At 38.7% G+C, this 24,273-nt stretch overlaps 1 protein-coding gene across 3 annotated transcripts in view; it reads right to left on the bottom strand.

The window, feature by feature from the left end:
- LOC122329477 (piezo-type mechanosensitive ion channel component 2) overlaps positions 1-24,273 on the bottom strand; it is a 108,841-nt gene that overhangs the window by 21,468 nt on the left and 63,100 nt on the right. For all 3 annotated transcript variants that reach the window (XM_043225722.1, XM_043225724.1, XM_043225723.1), the window contains exons 18-33: positions 23,220-23,434; positions 20,410-20,570; positions 20,112-20,288; positions 19,408-19,530; positions 18,770-18,970; positions 17,855-18,059; positions 17,074-17,175; positions 16,830-16,995; positions 14,096-14,339; positions 13,230-13,326; positions 12,250-12,415; positions 4,974-5,063; positions 4,536-4,645; positions 3,267-3,338; positions 2,602-2,705; positions 778-898 (exon numbers count right to left, since the gene is read on the bottom strand). In XM_043225722.1, the coding sequence (XP_043081657.1) occupies positions 778-898; positions 2,602-2,705; positions 3,267-3,338; positions 4,536-4,645; positions 4,974-5,063; positions 12,250-12,415; positions 13,230-13,326; positions 14,096-14,339; positions 16,830-16,995; positions 17,074-17,175; positions 17,855-18,059; positions 18,770-18,970; positions 19,408-19,530; positions 20,112-20,288; positions 20,410-20,570; positions 23,220-23,434 (2,354 nt within the window). The remainder of the gene's footprint in view (positions 1-777; positions 899-2,601; positions 2,706-3,266; positions 3,339-4,535; positions 4,646-4,973; positions 5,064-12,249; positions 12,416-13,229; positions 13,327-14,095; positions 14,340-16,829; positions 16,996-17,073; positions 17,176-17,854; positions 18,060-18,769; positions 18,971-19,407; positions 19,531-20,111; positions 20,289-20,409; positions 20,571-23,219; positions 23,435-24,273) is intronic.

Here is a 24,273-nt window from a genome sequence, read left to right as displayed (position 1 = left end):
GTCGCCTGTGTTTCTGTCTGTCGCCTGCGTTTCTGTCTGTCGTCTGCGTGTTTTTGTCTGTCGCCTGTGTTTCTGTCTGTCGCCTGTGTTTTTGTCTGTGTTTCTGTCTGTCTGCGTTTCTGTCTGTCGTCTGCGTGTTTTTGTCTGTCGCCTGCGCGCTTCTGTCTGTCGCCTCGCGCTTCTGTCTGTCGTCTGCGTGTTTTTGTCTGTCGCCTGTGTTTCTGTCTGTCGCCTGTGTTTTTGTCTGTGTTTCTGTCTGTCTGCGTTTCTGTCTGTCGTCTGTGTGTTTTTGTCTGTCGCCTGTGTTTCTGTCTGTCGCCTGTGTTTTTGCCTGCGTTTCTGTCTGTCGTCTGCGTTTTTGTCTGTCTGCGTGTTTTTGTCTGTCTGCGCTTCTGTCTGTCGCCTGTGTTTTTGTCTGTCTGTCTCTCACGTTTCTGTCTGTCGCCTGTGTTTTTGTCTGTCTGCGTTTCTGTCTGTCTGCGTGTTTTTGTCTGTCTGCGCTTCTGTCTGTCGTCTGTGTTTTTGTCTGTCTGCGTTTCTGTCTGTCGTCTGCGTTTCTGTCTGTCGTCTGTGTTTCTTTCTGTCTGTGTTTTTGCCTGTCTGCGTTTCTGTCTGTGTTTCTTTCTGTCTGTCTGCGTTTCTGTCTGTCTGTGTTTCTGTCTGTCTGTCTGTCTTTGTTTCTGTCAGTCTGTCTTTCTATATAATTATATATATATTATATATATTATATTATATATATATTAAATATATAAGAGTATTATTTTACAACCAATGTACCTTCCTTCTGGTCCTTCTTGTTCGTGCTGCGCTCCGTGTATCTTTGCCAGAATCTCCGTCTTTCCTTGCTTCTCTCTTTCATGGCAGTTTTTGAGTCAGTTATCCAGGCGTGGTATACAAACTGAGAAGCAGAGGGTCCCATTAGACAAGAAATGGACAAGCAGGATGGTGAGCTGTTTTGGGTTGGGTGTTTATATGCCACGTTATATTTCTTTCTAACTACAGTGGTATTTAGAACCAGTCTTTAAGCCAAATTTAATTGCCCCTCTAGTGAAAAACAAAGAGTCTTAGATACATGCAGGGTAGACACTTGCACTCTGTTTCAGTCCAGAAACAGCCTTTAGCTGAGCCGGCAAAACAGACTGTTTTAGGAAAAGCGTCAGATATTCCTGTCAATCAAAGACACCAACACAATAACACAAGACAGGAAACCAGCTTTAGGGGATGTTTTGCTCCAAAGGACAGACATTCAGATTGTGGTGTCAGGTCTCGTCCAAAAAAAGGATGATTACACTGTTCACAAAGGAGAAAAACACAGCCTTTGTTTAACTGCCGCAACCAAACCCCAGAAAAACCTCGAAGAAAAAACATCTGCAACTCATGCATCAAGGGCTGGATGATAAAGCTAAAAATAATATATCTTTTTTCAGATGCCCTCTATCTATCTATCTATCTATCTATCCATCTATCTATCCATCTGACTGTCTGATTAAGGTACACTGATGTTCAACAATTTGGGATCAGCAAGATTTTTAATGTTTTCATTGATAATTTTAATAATCATTGTTGTGCTGCTTAACATTTTGGGGGAATTTCGATACTTTTTCCAGGGTTCTTTGATAAACCAAAAATATCAATGTTTGTTCCAAAAATACATTTTGTGCTACAATATACACTACTATACAAAAGTTTGGGGTCAGTAATTTTTTAAGAATTTTTTTTTTTTTTTATTCAGCAAGGACGTGTTATTAAAGACTTAAATTGTTAGAAAAGATTTTGACCTAATGCTGCTTTTAAACTGTTTATTAATCAAAAAAATCTAAGAAAAAAGGATGCAAAAATGAGTAAAATATTAAGCAGCACAACAGTTTCAACACTGTTAACAATCAGCTATTAAAGCACACTTTTATACTAGCTAAGTAAAACTCTACTAATAGCCTTCATGCGTAGTTAATAAATCACCCAGCCCTGCATGCTATTGCAGTCGACTGCATAATACACTGCATTTCTTTGGCATGCAACTCATCGTATCCTCTCCGTTTATGCAGATGATGCACGTGCAGCTGTAATGGTCGGCCATTCTGGCTCTATTTGCTCTCCAGTTACAAATGCGTGCCACAAATGCATGTATATTGTGCAACTGGAAAGCGGGAAAATGCAGTGGGGCACAACGTCCGCCGATGCTCGTAGAGGACAGAGCTGACACAAACGATAGCATACAGGAAGAGAGGAGATATATCAGGCATTGTGAAGTACCTTGGCTGCCCTGATTACATACTGCAGTACAGTTTTGGGCAGTTTAATGACAGACTTTGGTAAAGCCAGCAAAGCAGAGGCAAATTTTCGGATAGCTCTCTACAAGAGAGGACAGAGCAGGGATGGGTTAGTCAGGGAGCTAGCGCTGTTACCGCTTTATTAGCGGTCGGATAAATAACTAAACATTGTTAAGAGCTGAGGGAACAAAAGAAGAACACATTGAGACATTTTCATAACACTGAGCCATTTAGGTTAAAGACAGTTTTGTGGGAACGACACAATTAAGCACAGATGTATGTCTTCATGGGTGCGCATGCAGTAAAGCTCTGACGTTTCTGGAATATTTACCTGGAACGCAGATCTTTTGGGAGGTTCCTCATCCTTTTTGTCCTCGTCTTCCTCCTCTTCCTCACTATCAGTCTCAAATAAGTAATAGTTGCCACTTCGGACCACTAAAAAAAAAAAAAAAAAAACATTTCACACATTACTTTTTTCGACAGAAAAAACCTGTAATAAAATATTCTGTGATAAACCTGTAATAAAAAAATTCAACAGAAAAAACAATAATAAAATGACACATAAAACCATTTAAATAATAGTTTATTTATTTATTATTTAGCATTATTATTATTTTTAAATATATGTATTTTTATTAGAATATTAATTAATTTCTTATTCATTTTTCAAATGCACAGAGGAAAATATTAGTGCTTAGACATTTAATAAAATTAAAAGTAAAAACAAAACCAAATCGTTCACATCGCTTGCATACATTGGGGACTTTAGCAAATCTGAGCTCAATCTGAGACATTGTTGACATATTTGAGATTATTAGTGTTTTTTTATTCAAACCCATTTTGCTCTTTATTTAATCTTGCTGTCAGTGACAGTCCCTCTCAAATGTCAATCTGAGCTGCAATATTTATCTGAATGACATCAGTTCAACACTTCGATCTTGTGATATGAATACGAATCATTTTATTTGCTGCAAATGAAATGACGTGCACACTAACTGGACGCGTGATCGACCCAAGGCTTCCACCACTGCTTCCTCTTGTCCTTCTTCTTCTCTTTGCTGTTGTCTCCTGTAACGCAGAGAAACGCTTTGAGCGATCGCACACACAACACCTAAAAGCATTAAAAGCCCGGAGCTCTGGTATGCACGTTTCATGTGTTTTAGATTTGATTGCAATGCATTTAACACCGCAGTTAAACGCAGGCACTTGAGGAATTTACGAACCTGACACTGATGTCGGACTAAAGTGTGTTTTCAGGCAAACGTGTGTGGGACGACGCAATTTATATTTTTGAATTCATGTGAATTAAGTATGACCATATTTCGATTATTCTCAGGAAACGGTGGCATTGGTGTCTCCGTGGTTTACTGGAAACTGAAGTATACTTGTTTTTATTGCAAACTATTATTTGGTGAATTTAATTATGGTAAGGTTAAAGTACTCAAAGTATGAACGCAGATTTTTTTATGGTTTTTGAAAGGAGACTTATCTGCTCACCAAGGGAGAATTTATTTGATCAGTATTTCAGTAAAAACAAACAATGATGAAATATTATACCAATTTAAAATTGATGTTTTGAATGTCCTTTAACCTGTCATTTATTAGTGGTCTGTTTATTTATTATGTAACAATTCAGAAATCTGAGTTTGGTGATTTTTTTTTAAATATTAAGGCCGCATTTATTGATCAAAAACACAGCAAATGTTACGAAATAATATTATTTTATATCATATATAAAAATAGCTGTTTTCTATGCGTGTCTGTGTGTTAAACTAATGTATTTCTGTGATTTTCAGCCTCATTACTCCTTCAGAAATCTTTCCAATATACTCATTTAAACATTTCTGATAAAAACAGTTTTGCTGAATAGTATTTTTGTGATGCATTTTATTTTTCAGGGTTCTAAAATTAACAGAACGTCCGAAAGAGCGGCATTTATTCGAAATAGAAATCGTTTGCAACCTTATCTTTATTGACGCTTTTGTTCAATTTAACGCATCACTGCAGAATAAAAGCATCCATTTCTTGCAAAAAAAACAACTAAAAAAAATATATATCTTACTGACCTCGAGCTTTTAAAACATTTTACGGTCCTTTTAAATTCAGCATTTAGTACAACGCACATATCGTGTACAGAAATGTTTTCCATTGTAAAAATACCTGCATGCACTTACATCTGTAGAGCATGACCTCAGTAAGTATTTGAGTAGTGCTTTATTTAAAGTGTGACCTATTTGACTTTGTGCTTGAGACGTGGAAGTATACCTTCATCCTCCTCCACTACCGAGTGGCTTTCTCCACTGTCCTGCACCAGAGACAGCATCCTCTCTTTGCCTCTCTTAAACTTCTGCTGTCGGCTTTTGATGCGGTCCATCCTGACAGAGGAAAACAGACAGGGTGTTTTCAGGATTCCTCGGCCTGCTCGCTTGAGCTGACCTAATTTAACACGATTAGACTGTAATTGAAGATAAAGAGCCTCCGTGTCGGGACTTGTGCAGGAAGAAGAGAAAACAGGCTGGGTCTTGGCAAGCCCGAGCGATCCTGCAGATGTGACCTACTAACACACTGCTCTTCTGGAAAACACTGGACGAACGAAAGGAAACACTGCGACGGAGCAGGAGCGAGCGTGTGTTCACGCGTGAAAAGGGCATGCAGCGCTCGGCAGCGAACAATCAAACACTGTGAGTCTGACACTGAACTCACTGTCTCTTCAGCAGGTCCATGGACTTCTTCTCTTCTTCTATTCTGGCTTTAACCGCCTTCACAATGGTGGCCTGAAACAACTCGGCTCCTCTGACGGACGAACAAAGAGGAACAGAGACACGAAACAAACAAACCACAGTCTGAATACGCCTGGAATGCTCTCCAAACACAGTTATGACATTTATGAAAGCGCTTCAAATGCACTCTTTGTAGTGCTTTTTATCTGCGGCTTCATTTAGAGCCATCAGTTAGTCTCATGAAGCTGTCGGGTTATAATTAGTTATCATTTTAGATGAAGTTATTATAGATGTTATTATGGGTTATTATAGATGAAGTAAAACTGTATCTAAAATTAAAAACATTACAATAAAAAAAAAATACATAAATCAATCATTAAATAAAAAACACATTTAAATTTAAATTATAGAGTATGTTAAATTAAATAAATGTCAACTGAAAAAAGTTTTATTTCAGCTAAAACATTTTTAATTTTAATATAGTTCATATATACACATACACATATATATATACACACACACACACACACATATGTGTATATACACATATATATATATATATATATATATATATATACACACACACACATATATATATATATACATACAGATATAGAAATATATATATATATACATATATATATATATATACATATATATATATATATATATATATATATATATATATATATATATATATATATATATATATATATATATATATATATATATATATATATATATATATATATATATATATTGTGATGGCCCATGTGGTGGCCACACACATCAGTGACCAGTAATGTTACATGCACACACATCCACAAACAATTTATATTTAATTTCATTCGATTGAGTTAAAAAGATTATTATTTGAGTTTATTTAGCATTAAATATCTTGATTAAAATAAGACCCACACACATTTGGATTCCATGGTTTTATTTAAACACTTTACTTGCAGCTAGTTGGGTGCACACAATCTAGTTGCTGTATTGTTTGTTAATTTTTGTTTTCTTTTGAGTTTAAGTTACCGTGTTGTGGAGGATGGTGGAGATTCTTTGTTTCTGCGCTGGCTGACTGCTTTAAAGACGGCGGGCCGCCATGTTGACAACTTTTAAAGGCCACGGGCCTGTTCCACTCCTCAGATGGCTGGGAGGGAGATCCAAGATTATTTCATTTGAATTAATTAATTTTTCGATGTTTATGTCCTCCTTCCTGTATTGGGGTTGGCTTTATTGAAGATTTAGGATAGTGCTTTAAGCTCGGAAATTTGTCTAGTTTATAGTGGGGGTTTGTAGATCGTTTCTTTGTTTTGTGTCTCCTATGTCGTTAAATGTGGACTAGTCCTTTTGTATAAATGTGGTTGTGTTTGTTATTTTGAGAGCTCGGTTTGGTTTACACGGTTGATTTATTTGAGCTTGTTTTGTTTTGTTTGTATTGTTTAGGCCTAATAATCTAATTATTTGTTTGTTTGATTTTCCTTTGTAAGATTTTGTCTTTGATTTTTAAAGAAAATATATATTTTTGAACATATGGTTTGGTGCCCTTACTGCTAAATTGCTCGGTCCTCACAAGTGGTGTCAGAAGTGGGATTCTGGCAGTAAGGGCACACTTCTTGTTCTCCCTGAGCCATGCATCGGGGAGGGCGGAAAGGAGCCCAAAAGGCCTTGCCAGTAGGCCCGTCTGAAGAGGAGGTACAAGAGCTGGGGGATGAGGAAACCCAGGATGGGAGTGATGTGGTTATGGGGCCTGAAGGTAGTGAACCAACTTTGGCGGAGTTGGTGGGCCTGTTTCGAGCTCATATGGCAAAGATGGATGCCCAGGAAGTGCAAAGGAATGCAGAGTGTACACAGCAGGAACGTCGGTTTAGAGCCCTCCAACACCAGTTTGGGCTGTTGCAGTTGGAGGTGCAGGCCCGCACTACCCCTGTTCCTAATTCGTTGGTGACGTCACCTACTGGTCTGGTTCACCCAGATGATGGTGCAGGCCCAAGCCGGCCATTGTCTCAGTCTAGTGCTCATCGAGGAGAGAGGGCTGATGTTCGGGATACAGGTCAGTTCACTTTTAAAGAGCCTAAGCTAGAAAAGTTAACGGACTGTGATGACATTGAACATTTTTTAACTACTTTTGAGAGGATTGCAGCAGTTTGCCGGTGGCCCCAAGAGGAGTGGGTCTTTCATCTGATTCCCCTGTTAACGGGTAAGGCCCGGGCTGCATACGTTCACATGGATGTTAATGACTCCCTTAATTATGATGAACTTAAAATTGCTATATTGAGAAAATATGACATCAACCGAGAAACTTACAGACAAAAGTTCCGTTCACTTGAAATTGAACCGAGTGAGAGCCCTAAAGAACTGTATGTGAGGTTAAAAGAACTCTATGGGAAATGGATGCAGCCAAAAAGTAAGTCCGTTGAAGAAGTTGGAGAGGTGATCATTATGGAACAATATCTAAGAATGCTTTCTCCTGAGCTCCAGGTTTGGGTGCGAGAACATGATCCACAGACCGCTTCACAGGCTGCTACACTGGCTGATGTGTTTGTGGCAGCACGTAAAGGGAGTCAGCCCTGGTGTTGGAAGTCAAGCCGGGATGATAGGAAATCAACTTTTCCCCGGCCGGTGATTCGGAATATCCCCAATGCTGGTAAGCCTCCAGGAGGAGGGCCTACTTTTGTCACTGCTCCTAGGAGTTCTAGAAAAGTGCCAATATGCTACTTGTGTGGTCAGGAGGGACACACTAAACCCATGTGCCCTAATAATGCAGTTAAAGTTACTCACCTGTGTTACGTGCCCAGGCACCATGTATGCTCCCCAGCAGAAACGGAAAGGCTCCCCTCAATGACCACTGTGGAGGTGAATGGAAGGGAAGTGGCTGCCCTGGTGGATACAGGAAGTGATCAGACTCTAGTCCATCTGAAGTGCATTCCCCAGCTCTCCTCCGCTACAATGAGAGGAAGGCTATTCGCTGTGTACATGGTGACGAGAAGCAGCTACCCACTGCGGAGGTTTATCTGAAGGTGAAGGGACAGACTTACCTTTTGGAGGTGGGGGTAGCTGACAACTTGTAGTGTTAGGTCATGATCTGCCAGTACTGTGGGACCTGTTGCAGCCAGCATCTACCTGTAACATGGTGGTTACTCGATCACAAGCAAACACGAGGGAAGAGAGGAGGAGCTGCTGGGTGCTTTACCATTTTTGATGAGGATATGGAAATCTGTGGCTCTGTCAAACCTAGGAAGTCACGACGGCTGAAGAGGTTGGAGAAAATTAAACATAATGCTTCCATATTACCTGTTGAAACCTTGTCCAACTTTTCTCCAGATTTCAAGCTGCCTGCCAATATTGCTCAGCTACAGCAAGAGGACTCCAGTCTTGGCCCTTATTTTGAACGAGTGAAGCAGGGGGAGGGAGAGTCTGTGGATGTCAGTGTCCAGGAAAGATACTGTATGAATCAAGGATTATTATACCGTCAGCTGGGGCAAATGACACAACTGGTGGTACCACAGTGTGTCCGTGAAGCGATTCTTACTCTGGGTCATTCGATTCCCTGGGCTGGCCACCTGGGAAAACATAAAACTCTCGCCCGGATCAGGAAGCACTTTTATTGGCCTGGTTTAAACTCTGAGGTAACCCAGTACTGTAATACCTGCCCAGATTGTCAAAGGTCTCCTCTCGTCGCCCGGACGAGCCCCTCTCCAGCCCCTTCCTCTCATAGGCACCCCATTTGAAAGACTGGGAATGGATGTTGTTGGCCCTGTCGAGAAAAGCCGGTCAGGTAACCGCTTTATGCTTGTGGTAACAGATTACGCGACAAGATATCCTGAAGTGTTTCCTTTAAAGTCTATCAAGGCAAAGTATGTAGCAACGTGTCTCATACAGCTGTTTTCCAGAGTTGGGTTCCCAAGGGAAATTCTAACGGACCAGGGAACCAATTTCATGTCAACCCTTCTAAAACAAGTCTACCAGTTGCTTGGCATTAAGAGCTTGAGAACCACTTCCTTCCATCCGCAGACCGATGGGCTCACTGAAAGATTTAACCAAACCTTGAAGCAAATGCTACGCAAGTTTGTGTGCAACTCTGGCTCTGATTGGGATCAATGGCTGCCATATCTTTTGTTTGCCTACAGGGAAGTGCCACAGTCCTCCACTGGTTACTCTCCATTTGAGTTGCTGTATGGGCATGATGTAAGAGGCCCCCTTTCTTTACTGCGAGAAGTGTGGGAGGGAAACTCCCAGAGAGGTGAACCAACAAATGTGGTGTCTTATGTTCTGCAAATGAGGGAACGTTTGCAAAGGATGTCTGCACTAGCGCAATCTCATTTGGCAGAGGCTCAAACACGCCAAAAGATGTGGTATGATAAGTCTTCCCGTGAGCGACAGTTTGAACCCGGTCAGAAGGTACTGGTGATGCTACCAAGTCAGGAAAGTAAGCTGTTAGCAAAGTGGCAAGGTCCTTATGAAGTCAGAAGGAAACTGGGTCCCACTACCTATGAGGTGCCCCGACTGACCAAGGTCACTCTACACGAGTCCTGCATGTAAACCTGTTGAAGCGATGGTTCTCTCATCCTGATAAGTCCACTCAAAGCTTGATGATTAAGCAAGTAAAGGAAGAGGAGGACTCTGATCAGTATTTGCCCCAATCGGCTTCAGGAGATGTGGATCTGAGTCACCTGTCCCTACAGCAACAGCAGGAGGTGAGAGACCTTTGTGTACCAGAAGTATTTTCAGAATACCCAGGGTTTACTACCTTAATTGAACATAATATTGTATTGAAACCCAATGCTGTGGTAAGAAGAATGAGTTACAGGATTCCAGAACGTCTTCAACAGGCGCTGAAAGAGGAAGTGGATCTGATGCTGAGGCTGGGAATCATAGAGCCATCTACAAGTGAGTGGTGTCACCCAGTGGTCCTTGTTCCCAAAAAGGATGGTACCATAAGATTCTGCATAGACTTTCGTTATCTAAACTCTGTGACCAAATTTGACACTTACCCCACTCCGCGGATCAGTGATCTTACTGACCGACTGGGCACTTCAAAATTTCTTACCACTATTGATCTTTCTAAGGGGTATTGGCAGATCCCTTTGACTCCACAATCTCGAGAACTGACTGCTTTTAAAACTCCTTACGGCCTATTCCATTTTAAGGTCCTGGCATTTGGGCTGCATGGGGCACCAGCTAGCTTCCAAAGACTTATGGATCAGGTACTGAGAGGCTTATCATTTACAGCTGCTTATCTCGATGATATTGTGATTTACAGTGACTCCTGGGAGCAACATCTGGGGCATATCCGTGAAGTGTTGCAACGTCTTCAGGAGGCAGGGCTGACCGTTAATCCCCGAAAGTGTACCTTTGCTAAGGCTGAGACCGAGTACCTGGGGTTTGTCGTTGGGAAGGGGGTGATCAGACCCCAAGTGGAGAAGGTATGGGCGATTGAACAGTGTCCACAGCCACAGACTCGCAAGGAGTTGAGATCCTTTCTAGGCATGGCTGGCTTTTATCACCGATTCATTCCCAACTTTTCAGCAGGGCAGCAGTACTGACCGACATGGTGGGCTCAAGGAGTCCCAATCAGCTCAGGTGGACAGCCGAAACAAATGCAGCTTTTCAGGATATCAGAATGGCCTTGAGTAAAGACGCTGTGTTACATAACCCTGATTTCCATCAACCTTTTGTTTTGCAAACAGATGCTTCTGATCGAGGCCTTGGAGCTGTGTTGTTGCAGGGTTGCCCCGATGCTCGACGCCCCATTGCTTTCCTCAGTCGTAAACTCTTCCCTAGGGAAGTCCGCTATTCTATAGTAGAAAAGGAATGTTTGGCCGTGAAGTGGGCTTTGGACTCTTTGAAGTACTATCTTTTGGGTAGAGAGTTTGTACTGGAGACGGATCATAAAGCTCTACAGTGGCTCCAGAGGATGAAAGACACTAATAGCCGTATCACTCGCTGGTACCTTGCCATGCAACCCTTCAGGTTCTCCATTGGACATGTCCCTGGCAAAGAAAATCTGACTGCAGACTATCTTTCCCGGTGTGCCAGTGACATCCCCGGAGGGAGGGAGTATGTGATGGCCACACACATCAGTGACCAGTAATGTTACATGCACACACATCCACAAACAATTTATATTTAATTTCATTCGATTGAGTTAAAAAGATTATTATTTGAGTTTATTTAGCATTAAATATCTTGATTAAAATAAGACCCACACACATTTGGATTCCATGGTTTTATTTAAACACTTTACTTGCAGCTAGTTGGGTGCACACAATCTAGTTGCTGTATTTTTTGTTTTCTTTTGAGTTTAAGTTACCGTGTTGTGGAGGATGGTGGAGATTCTTTGTTTCTGCGCTGGCTGACTGCTTTAAAGACGGCGGGCCGCCATGTTGACAACTTTTAAAGGCCACGGGCCTGTTCCACTCCTCAGATGGCTGGGAGGGAGATCCAAGATTATTTCATTTGAATTAATTAATTTTTCGATGTTTATGTCCTCCTTCCTGTATTGGGGTTGGCTTTATTGAAGATTTAGGATAGTGCTTTAAGCTCGGAAATTTGTCTAGTTTATAGTGGGGGTTTGTAGATCGTTTCTTTGTTTTGTGTCTCCTATGTCGTTAAATGTGGACTAGTCCTTTTGTATAAATGTGGTTGTGTTTGTTATTTTGAGAGCTCGGTTTGGTTTACACGGTTGATTTATTTGAGCTTGTTTTGTTTTGTTTGTATTGTTTAGGCCTAATAATCTAATTATTTGTTTGTTTGATTTTCCTTCATTAAAGAAAATATATATTTTTGAACATATGGTTTGGTGCCCTTACTGCTAAATTGCTCGGTCCTCACATACATATATATATATATATACACATATATATATATATACACACACATACATATACACATATATATATATACAAATATATATATATATATATACATACAAATATATATACAAATATATATATATATACATATATATACAAATATATATATATACAAATATATATATATATATATATATATATACACACATACAGACAGATATAGATATATATACAGAGATATATATACACACACACATACATATATATATATATATATATACATACATATACATATATATATATATATATATATATATGGTATGTGTATATGTATATATTCTCATATATATATATATATATATATATATATATATATATATATATATATATATATATATATATGAGAACATAAAAAATTCCAAATTGAACAATGTACTGATGTACCTGGAGGCGAGGACCTGAGAGGAGCGGATGTCTGCTACGACGTGCAGGAAGTAGTAGCTCATGAAGACCCTCCTCTGAAGCAGCAGGAAAGCGAAGCAGATGCTGTCCCAGATGATCCCGGCCTCGTCACTCGGCAGCTCACACTGTTTATGAGCGTTCTGCTCCGCTGCGAGACAACCATCAGGATCTAATCAAGCTCTCACTCCGCCATTAAAATCAGCTGATCATTCACGATCATAAAAGCAATCAGTGCTATATTTCATTAGTGTATTTCATGTGTGGTTCAAAACTTTTCTTTAGATTATCAAACTAAGCAGATTCACTCATTAAGCCAAAAGATCAGGTCAGCAGCTACGTTTCTTCCTCAGATCTGGAGAAATGCAGTGTCTCAGCAATGGAAGTGAATGGGTGCCGTCAGAACGAGAGTCTGATAAAAACATCAGAATAATCCACAGTCCATCGGTGAACATCTGGAGAAGACAGAAGATAAAACTAATCCAGCATTAAGATGATTTTAACTAAAATATGATCCATACTCCGTAATAATACTTCCTCCAGTGAAAAAAAGTGATCTGGTCTGAATCAGGAGAGAAATCTGCACAGTCCCAAACAGCTCTTAAACCAAGATGTGGCTGGATTTTAACGCGAGAGACAACAGAAGCACTTTTTCACTGGAGGAAAAGTTATTATGGAATATTTTAGACATTAAAAGCATCTTAACGCTGGATTAGTTTGATCACTGTCTTCTCCAGATGGACTGGAGTGTGCTGTGGATTATTCTGATGTTTTTATCAGACTCTCGTTCTGACGGCACCCATTCACTTCCATTACTGAACCCCAAACAAACGGCCTGAGGGCGAGCACATTTCCAGCAATTTCATGACAGTAAAGCTTAAAGAAAAAACATCAAAGCGTAGAGCGACTGTAGAAAGTGAGCCTTCAATTCTTTAAACCGAAGAGGAAATGAAGGCAGAACTTACGCTTTGAATATCCTTTTATAGTGCAGGCCAGACTGAATAACTGGATCAGCCAGCAGTGATTGGCCACCAGTGCTTTGATATATCCACACGCCGCGATCTGAGAGCCAAGAGAACACAGACCACAGTCACAAACACAGCCACCACAACCTGCTCTCTCACAGATCTCTGCTGAGTACTCAATTATCTCCAAAACTACATGCTTCATATCGCTCTCAAAACAAGCTGGGAGCGATTCTCCTTCAGAAAACCTTCGTGACACCCCGATCTAAACAGAAACCACTAACAACGGCCAAACTATGGACTTTTCTCTTTGAAGTTTGCATGATTTGTCAAATAAGCATTTCATTTTAGGATCTTTACTATATTACAGCACAAAGGATGCATGTAAAAAGAAGCAGCCCCCCCATATTACTTTACATACAGAAAAACCCAAACAAAACAAGACAAAAACCCACATTTACAAGAAGTACGTGTAAAAAAATAGATTTATTTATTAATTAATTAAAAGTGGAGGAGAAATTCCTGAAGCAATAAATATTAATAATAATAATAAATGAAATTAAATAATAATAATAATAAAACAAGTACATAATAATAATAATAAATTCCATTATATATATATATATATATATATATATATATATATATATATATATATATATATATATATATATATAAAATATATATATATTATATATATATATATATATATAATAAAATTAATAATATATAAATAAATTTTTGGTTCATAATTATTAATGAAATCCCACTTCAGACCTACAGAGAAACTGAGGCTGTTCTGGTCATATCTGAAGATAATTAACATCATCTCTGATTGCTGTGATTTTGGAGTATGAGATACTCACCGAGAGAATGTTTTTCATGGTGATCACGAAGACATTGTATGCTATGAGGAAGTCCCAGTAATGAAGGATGCTCTTGATCGGCTTCAGTAGCAGCTCGCCCCCAAAAATCAGGAAGTAGAAGCAGGCCACCAGGTATCCCATGCAGAAGATGCTGATGCGCGTGGTGCCCGTGATGAAGATGATGGTCAGGACGAACCAGAAGAGATAGCTGAACATGATCACCTTCAGCATGTCCAGATACGACCTGCACAGAGACCACGGGGGAACTTTTACAGTTTGCCTCTCATCTCATGCAAAATTAAACACTGCATTTGAAAACCTCAAAAGAAACCTTTGCAAACGCCTCTGCCATAAGATTCAAATTAAAAGTGAAGTTCATAATGTTAAAAGATATTCCTATTTCATATAAACGCTGTTCTTTTGTACTTTTTTATTCATCTGTGAATCCTGAAAAATAAAACGTGTCACAGTTTCCCCAAAAATATCGAGCAGCACAACTGTGTTCAACACTGATAATAATCAGAAATGTTAGTTGATCAGTAAATCAGTATATTATTCTGATTTCTGAAGATCATGTGACACTGAAGACTGGAGGAATGATGATGAAAATCACTGAAATAAATCACACTTTAACACACATTCACAGAGAAAACAGATGATTTCAATTCTAATAATATTTCAGTGTTTTAATGTACTGTATTTTGAATTAAATGCAGTCTTGGTGAGCGGGTCAAAGGTGAGACGACTCATTTTAGTGTCAAAAAACTAACAAAAGTGATTGTATATACATAAAGAACATTAAATGAAAGCATGTATTTAATACGTAATTAGTAAGTTTAACGTTTCAAATAAAATGTGAAATAATGTTCCTTTATCATTCAGTGTAACAGTTATATTTATGCTAAACATGTTGTTATTAAAATATATAAAATAATAAGCGATCATTCTGAATTTAAATATACACAATTATTTTAAAACTGACAAATGTCGGTTGAGGAACTAGATGAGACAATTTTGAACAATATTTTAGTGTTTTTTTTAAAAAGAAATATAAAATGACCAGAACCCATTCTAACGTAAGTGAAAACTATATTGGACTGGATATTGTTTTAATGAATCATCTTTGCCTCGAGCAGAAAACTCTGACTGCCCCAAACCTTTGAACAATAGTGTATCATTATTAGCATTCACATGGGTTTATTATTACATCGGTCTGTTAGCAAAAACAGACTGTAAACAGGTCTCCAAATCATTTAGCTTTCTTCAGAATTACCCATCATGCATTAGAAGGTTATTTGGATTTACTGGAATCCGCCTAAAAAGTATAATGACGGAGAAGTGGAAAAACTCGTGTGATCTACATCTAAGACGATCGGAGCAGACAGACGTCGTTAAGAGCAGAAAGTCTCCCAATTCCTTCATCATCATCATCATCATCATCGTCGTCGTCTCTGCTTGTTTGGACTGGCTGGATCCGTCTGATCTGCAGGCTTTTTCTCCAGCTGATGGATGACCTGCTCAAAGATAAATGTCCCTGCCCTGATCTACCGCCTCCTTTTACTCTACAATAATAAGACGGCAGGCTTGAGAAATGATCAGATGATATCAGAGTAATCAGTATCAATTACAGCACTAAAGAGAGCGCAGCGTGTTTCCTTCAAGAGCGCAGGCTTCTGAACACGTCTGGAATCACAAAACCAATGCTGATTCACTCCCCGGGAAATTGTCTGAGATGATTTAGAAAGCGCTGCGGCGGTGTTCTCAGGAGTTGTGTTGATAGACACTAAATATACTGCGTTCAACTCATTTTAAGGCGCTCTGCAGCCCTTTGGAGGATCACTGAGATCGAGAACCTGATCAAAACACATCAAATAAGAACCAAATCTATCAAAGTGTAAATATGGGTTTTTTTTGGTTTCGGCATTAAATAAACATGAATAAATATCAGACGGCGTCTCACGTGTCAGATCAGAACAACGTCAATAAAGATGTCTATTTACGTCAGAAAGGCTTTTTTAAAAGTAACTTTCATAAATATATACTGATATTTATCCTGCTGTCCTCTTTATTTAGTTCATTTGAATAAAATATAATAAATATACAATAAAAACAAGTTATTATTACAGCCATGGTGTGAATGTATATATATTTCAACAACAGAACAGAAATATCAGCATAATTCTGTTATTAAAAATGGCTTTATGTGCACTTTTATCTCATGATAATTAAATCAATTAGACTAATTAACTGATTATATTTTTTCATTTACTTCAGCTAAATGAAAACGTAAAATAATTATGCCATATAATTGAAAACAAAGCGAGTAAATAATAACTTAATTCAATAATTGCAATGAAATTGCAATAATAAAAAACATTGCATTTATTTATTTTTTAAATGGTGCGATAATATGAATAAGTTTAAAAAGATAATTTTCACGTTTAAATTTAGCAGACACTGTGTGACAGCAATCAAAATCAGCAAAAGAGCAATGATATGAAATTGTGCAATGAATAAAAGAAAACAGATATCACGCAAAAACAATAAAGATGCTAGTTAGTAAATAAAAAGGGTGCAAGTTTTTTTTAAAGAATAGAATTAGAGAGTTAGAGGGTCAAATAAAGACGGAGGAGATGTGTTTTAGCCAATTATTAGTTTTTTTGATTGCTTTTGATTCTCTTTGATTTATTCGTTTTTTAGAGCTGTCTTAAAGACACGGCGTGTCCGTGCTGACCTGCAGTGGATGAAGTCGGGCACAGGGTTGTGCTGGCTGAAGCTGGCGGCGTCCAGATCTCGACAGATCTCCTCGTTATCACCGGCCAGCAGCTTCACGGCCGCCGCGCTCTCCTCCTCGAACACTCGGCCCTGCAGCGACGCACACAGCAGCAGCAGGAAGTCATCTACAGGCGGACGGAGAGAAGGGACGGGGTTAAAGAGCGCCGGCGACGAGCGACCTGCACGAACTCAGTATCACTCACAGAGGAGGAAGAGGGAGTTGGGTTTGGTGTGGAAGTCGGGGAAGTAGAGCCACTTGATGACGTTTGAGTCCATGCTGGAGGACGGCCGTCTCCAAGGATAGTCTGGACCAAAAGAAACCGTTAAGAGAGGTCCTTTAAAGAACACTTCACTCCTACAACGCTTTTATTATCAAACGGCTAGATACAGATAAGTCATCTGATCATAGTCATGTGACCAACAACTTTCAACATTAGCAAAGACAGCATTTTCTCTCTCAAAAATATACCGTATATCTTTATACTCGAGAACAGAAGTTAAAAAACAACCAGGAGTGAACCTGCTGTTACCTTCAAGCAATAGTTCACCTAAAATTAGCTAAAAAAATCTGGATCTGGAGAAATGCATCAGTGACTCATTAATGGATGCCAATGGGTGCCGTCAGAATGAGAGTCTGATTAAAACATCCCCATAATCCTCAGCACTCCAGTCCATCGGTGAACTTCTGGAGAAGACCGAAGCGTTACCACACAAAACCTCATTTGTGGGGAATAGTTCACCCACGAATGAAAACTCGGGGAGATCCTAATCTGTATGAATTTCTTTGTTCTGCCGAACACAAAGGAAAATATTTTGAAGACAGTTTGTAAGCAAGCTTTCATCCTCTTCTGTCTTCTCCAGATGTTCACTGAAGGACTGGAGTGCTGAGGATTATTCTGAGGTTTTAATCAGACTCTGGTTCTGACGGCACCCATTCACTGCAGAGACACATTTCTCCAGATCCGAGGACATCTTCAGACTCACCTGTGCAGGCGGCGGGAGGGATGCCGATGCACATCAGGTACTGGACGGCTAGCATGCAGGCCAGAAAGCAGCAGTACTTGGACCAGACGCGGGCGACGGCGGTCCTCCTTCGCTGATACATCACCGCAATCAGACCGAACGCGTGCAGCATGGCGTAGAAATCCATCCGCTGGCCGATCACATTCACCGCCAACAGAAAACAGGTCTGCAGGAGCGACATTCAGCAGCTTCACGTTACCTCTATAACGGGTGCGCTTGATAGCGTCACGACACACAAATTAATATTCAACATCTATCACGCAACCCTGACCCATTACACCTTAACACTCCATTGTGGTTCATCTGTGTGCTTGCAATCTGAGCTTTAGATCATAAACTATTAGAGGCCTTGCAGACACACAGTAAAGTAGGGTCCTCAATGGGGAGAACATAATTTTGCCAAGTAGGACATGTGTATTATTCTGATTTCTGAAGATCACGTGACGCTGAAGACTGGAGGAATGATGCTGAAAATCACTGAAATAAATGACTCTTTAACACACATTCACAGAGCCAAGACTCTATATAAGAAATAATAATAAAATAATTGATTTAATATTTAATTTAATTGTATTTTTATTTTTCTCTTCCGCTCACCAGCGCTGCATTTATTTGATATAATACTACATAAAATATAATAATTAATTTTTTGATTGTAATATTATTTCATGATTTTTACTATGTTTTCATCAAATAAATGCAGCACTGGTGAGCGGAAGAGAAAAATAGAAACATTTAATTATATTAAATATTAAATCAATATATAATAAAAATCAATATAAATAAATAATACAAATAATAAAAAAAAGACCAACCTGAGCTTTTGTATAATTAGTGTATTTATTTGTTATTAATTATTAGTCTATAATTCATTACCTCAAGCCCAAACTTGTAGAAGAAGTAGTTGATGAAATATTTGGCGCAGTTGACGATGCCGTCGTCCAGATGCTGTCGTGTGATGTTGTGAAAAATGGTTCTCGTGACCGGAGGGGTCAGGTTGTTTTTCATACGGTAGAAATCCTGGTGACGGTAAATAGTCACCTCGAACGCCAAGAGAGCCAGCATCAGGAGGTTATTCTGAGTGGGGAAAATAAAGGAATAAATTATTATTAAAAATTAAATATTTTGTGATACACAAACTTATTTCAGCTAGCTGTCAAGCACTATTTCTCATTTATTTGTTAATGTTAAAAAATAACTAAAACTAAAATAAAGTTTACATTTATTTCAGTTTTTACTTTCAGTTATTCAAGTTAAACTAAATAAAATTTTAGAATAATTTATCTTTGCAACCATCAAATATATATTTTATTTTAGGCTTTAATTTTAGTTACATTTAGTTTTAATTAACTATATAATTAACTCCTTTTTGTCTAAATAGTTCTATAATGAACCTTTAAAATCAGAAAAACCTTTCTGTTTCACAAAAGCTTCTTTGTGGTGAAAGAGGGTTCTTCAGATTATAAAAGGTGAGAAAGAGTGCAATGAAGTGTGTGAGCAGCAGCAGCTCTCACCCTCAGGTTCTCCAGCAGCGGAGAGAACTTCTTGAGGCCGATCCAGTTGGCCGGATCCAGCGGGCCGCTGTAGAGCAGAGATCTGGACAGGTCCAAGCGCTGAGCCTCTGTGTAGTTCCCCGGCTGGAGGAGAGAAGAACAGAGAGCGGTCAGAACCAGAGTCTGAGAGTGTGTGTGTGTGTGTGTGTGAGGGAGAGTGTGTATGAGAGAGAGAGAGAGAGAGAGAGAGAGAGAGAGAGAGAGAGTGTGTGTGTGTGTGTGTGTGTGAGAGACAGAATACAAGAGATTGATAGAGTGTGTGTGAGAGAGTGTGTGAGAGAGTGTGTGATAGAGTGAAAGTGTGTGTGTGAGAGAGAGAGTGTGTGAGAGAGATAGAGTGTGAGAGAGAGTGAGAATGTGAAAGAGAAAGTGTGTGAGAAAGAGTGTGTGATAGAGAAAGTATGTTTGAGAGAATGTGTGTGGTGTGTGAGAAAGAGTGTGTGACCGTGTGTATGAGCACATGTGTGGGTATGAGCGTGTGTTTGTGTGTGTGTATGAGCGTGTGTGTGAGGGTATGAGCGTGTGTGTGTGTGTGTGTGTGTGTATTTGAGAGTGTGTGTGTGTGTGTGTAAGTGTATGAGTGTGTGTGTGTGTATGTGTGTGAGGGTATGAGCGTGTGTGTGTGTATTTGAGCATGTGTGAGCGTGTGTGTGTGTGTGGCTCACCATGCTGCAGGTCCTGGAGTAGGAGGAGGGGTTGATGGAGGTCAGCTGGTAGAGCATCTTACAGACGATGATGACGCAGGTCCAGACGGTGCAGACGCTGGACGCCAGAGGCCTGAACTGACCGAAGGGCAGAGCGAAGGCCCAGCTCACCAGAAACACGTAGTTAAACAGAGTCACCTGACACAGACGCAGAGACAAAGTACATGTAAACGTTTTGAATGCCCCTGAGATGGGGTTCCTCGACGGAGGAGGGCTGTTTGAGGCTCTGTGACGCTGAAGAGCTGTGTTTCCGGCTCACCTCTCTGACCGAGACCCAGATGATGTAGGACGAGACGATCTTGATGATGTGAAGCTCCAGCAGCCACCAGATCAAGAGCTGCAGCTTCTGAACGTAGTCCAGGAACTTCAGGAACAGCACGGTCAGACGCTCCACCACCAGATGCCACTTACTCTTCAGCTCTTCACACCAGAAAAACACACACATCAACTCAGAAAGGTTTTAAGAAATAATGCAATAGCGTAGAAATAACGCTAAAATAACTCAATGATGCATCTGCGTTAATGATCAGTAATGATCTGTATTAAAAATAAGTTCAAATAAGTGGCAATTCACTGAAATAAAACAACTAAATAATAAAATAATATTATATAAAATATAAAGAAAGAATAATGACGATGCACCTATAAACTAAAAATGAGTTAGTACTGAAATGAAATTAGAAACGCTGCTTTGGCAAGTAATTGATATAAAATGTAGAAATAAAAAGCTTTGGCTGAATTATGAAAAATGAGCAAATAAAAACGATGCTTATTAGAATATAAAAACTTCATTAAAAGCAACTAAAATGACTAAAGACGACTAAAATAAAACAAAACTGAAAATATAAAAATAAAAGCAAATTCTAAATATCAATAAACTTTATGATAGCATTGCATCATACTAAAAGAACTTCAGAATATGATCAAAAATCAGCTCTTCAACCTGAAACAGATGCATGAACTGCTGCTTTTACTAAAAATACAAATAATAAAATACATTTAAATAATAAAAAAAAACAACTTCACAAAAATGACAAAGTTGAACAAATGAAATTGAAAACTGAAAGCATGAAAATGAATAAGCATTATGGGAGCACTGAAGCAGGATCATCAGGATGTGGGGGATGTGAGCAGCTGACCCTCACAGAGCCGTTCATCAACATCACAACACTGATCTCAACTCTCAAAACAGTCATAAAACACGGACGCCCACCGATAAATCCCAGCGACGGGGTCCCGACATGTTTATGAAATCCATAAAAGAGCATGAGCTGCAGGGTAACGACGGTTTGACTCGCAGCTGTTCTCTGGAGAACGAGACGCCACACAACACAAGCCCACTTGACTTCTGAGGTCTTTCAAACAGCTTTTAAGCCTCACTGAGACGGCTTTGGTGAAAGTACTATATTATATATTACAGTGGATCAGACACCACCGATTTGACTCACATCTCACTGGAAGGTTGAGTTCCTTGGGGGGAACCTCAGGGGTCCATTCTTGCCCCTTTTTGATTCTTGACTCTTTCTTATATCTAACCTTCATATTCGTATAAATATAACGCATCGTCCGCTGCTGTGCAGACAACATTCACCTTCACCTTCCAGCGAGACATCACGGATCATTCTGGAAGGCTGCGAACGTTAGAAATTAAACTTTGATAAAACCCTAGAAATCAGAAAGATTCAAAAAGAACGGGGTGCTGAAGAGAGCCAGACATTTTAGTCACTTACGCTGCTTTTAAAATCGAACTGGCGATTCGAGGCAGACTTAGCTATTCTTCGTTTTAGAGTCCATCTGGATTTGTGGGATCTGAAAATCGAAATCTTTGTGTTGTAATCAACTACATCCAGAAGGTAAGTGAAGGTCATTCTGTAAGGTCTTAAACGTCTTTTAAATACATGATTATTTATTTTGTTTCTGGTGGTGTTATGTTGTTGTTTTGATGGCGAAGCACTTTGGTCGACAGTGGTTCGCTGCACAGATAAATCAACGCCTCTCAAATCTCACAGCTTCCGTGAGCAGCGAGAAACGCCTGGAAATCAAATGCCAAAGTGTGTACACGTTAAACAAGTCTAGACGCTTTCATTCTGCTCTGTTTGCTCCGCCGGCCTAGTAAAACACGTCCGGTTCCATCGCTCTAATATGAACTCAGATTTTTATAGCGTGTTTCGCTCATATAAAATATAATTTGGTCTTGTCATTTAATTTTGTGTGCTTAAATTGCACTTTAATAGCATCTGTGAGGATATGATCCAGTTTTACTGCATTGCTCTTCAATGAACATCAACGGCTACAAAACGGTGTGTCTTTTCTTTAAACATATTCCAATCTATAGTACTTTTTTAATTACATTTAATATAACATTTTTATCTAATATGAATGATTTTCCTAAAGTCAGAAACATTCATGTAAAGTATTTATCATCATTTATTTAGCTAAAAATGTAACCTAATGCAATCAATATGATCATTTTTTCCTTTTTGCAAAAGGAAAATTAGCGTGCACAATTTTTTTGCAGTCAAATATATTACTTTCATCTTAAATTCTAATTTAAAACTTGTTTATTAGTAGTATTTTTACTATATAATTATAAAGCCAATATATTTTCTTTAATATATGTTATTATAACACCAGCTAGAATATGAAATATTCACGTAAAACTAAAACTAAATACATTTAGTCATTAAATGTTAAATTTAGCTCGCTCCGTATAAAAAAAGTCAACTTTGAAAGACCTCACTGTATAGTGCAAGATCTTTTTTTTAATTATTTTTTATTTGTGCATCATGTTTTTTGTTGCGTACTAAAAGAAATGAATGAATAAAACCCTCAATCACCCCATACTAAGAAAATAATGCGCTTGTAATAATTGAGTATGGTGTAATATGTCTTTGGGTCTGGTTTCTCCATTCTGTATGGATGGGGTTTTGGTTCCTCTGTTTGCTTTGTTGGGGACTCTTAACTTCTAGAGATTATCATTGTACTCTTCTACTTTATACTGTTCAGTGCTTTGATGCAACCTGTGTTGTTAAAAGCGCTATATAAATAAAAATGATTTGGGTCCAGTACCTGACTCCTGCTCCGGCTCAGGATCTGCAGACATGGAGCAGCTGAAGCTCTCAGACGTGAAGCGTGGCTCAGAGAGCTTCTCTTCCTCCCAGTGTTTAACATCCTCCTCCTCTTTCTCCTGGTGGGCTCTCTCCTCAATCTCCTCCTCGTTTACGGAGTTGAATGAAGGTTTGACCATGGAAATATCCACCAGACTCCCATCCAGATGAACAAGCCTGGCAATGAAACCTAATTTAACTCAGATTCAATAACAAACACAAAGCTGAGAGGAAAAATCTGAAGTATTAACCGGCGCTGAAGCTAAAGATCAATGTTTTAACACCCTTCTGACTTTCATGTTTTTTGGTTTTACAGCATTGAATCACATACTTAATTGTTTTTCGGTTGTTTTTGATCAAAAGAATAAAAAAAAAAAAAAAAAAAAAAGACTAAAAACAGATCTCTACGAAGTAATATATAACTATTAGGAAACACAGAATGAATCAATTCTATTTTCATTATTTTGTTACAATTATTATAATATTTATATTAATATATCCTACAATCACCATAAATAATAATACCTTTAAACATAAAAAGAAAAAATAGAAATTATGTTTTGGCAACTAACTGAAAGGCAATTATTAAAAATAAAGTCAAAGTAAAAAAAAAAAAAAAAAAAAAAGACAAATGAATTTAAACTAAAATATGAAAAAGTAATTCAAAATATTAATAAATATTATAATGGCATAGATATAGTACTAAATTAACAAAAATAAGCTGAAAAATAAACTATGCAACTTTAAAAAGATAAACATATATCATGCATATTGTTATTAATTTAACCGTTAATAACAACAACATATTTATAACTAAAAACAACTATTCATTATTATTATTACGAAAGAATTGGATCAAGTTTTTTTGACGACTGTTTTGACGACAGATGACAGACAACACACACACACACACACACACACACACACACAAGGACGATGTGAAGTATGGTGGGGCTAGGATTATTTCCTCAAAGGAAATCCTGTTTCCTGTTTTTCGGCAGTGAAAGGGTCCGGTT

The sequence above is a fragment of the Puntigrus tetrazona genome, chromosome 24, assembly GCF_018831695.1.
Source record: "Puntigrus tetrazona isolate hp1 chromosome 24, ASM1883169v1, whole genome shotgun sequence".
Taxonomy (NCBI): Eukaryota; Metazoa; Chordata; class Actinopteri; order Cypriniformes; family Cyprinidae; genus Puntigrus; species Puntigrus tetrazona.
The sequence above is the reverse complement of the archived record's forward strand: the minus strand, read 5'-3'. Positions and strand labels throughout refer to the sequence as shown.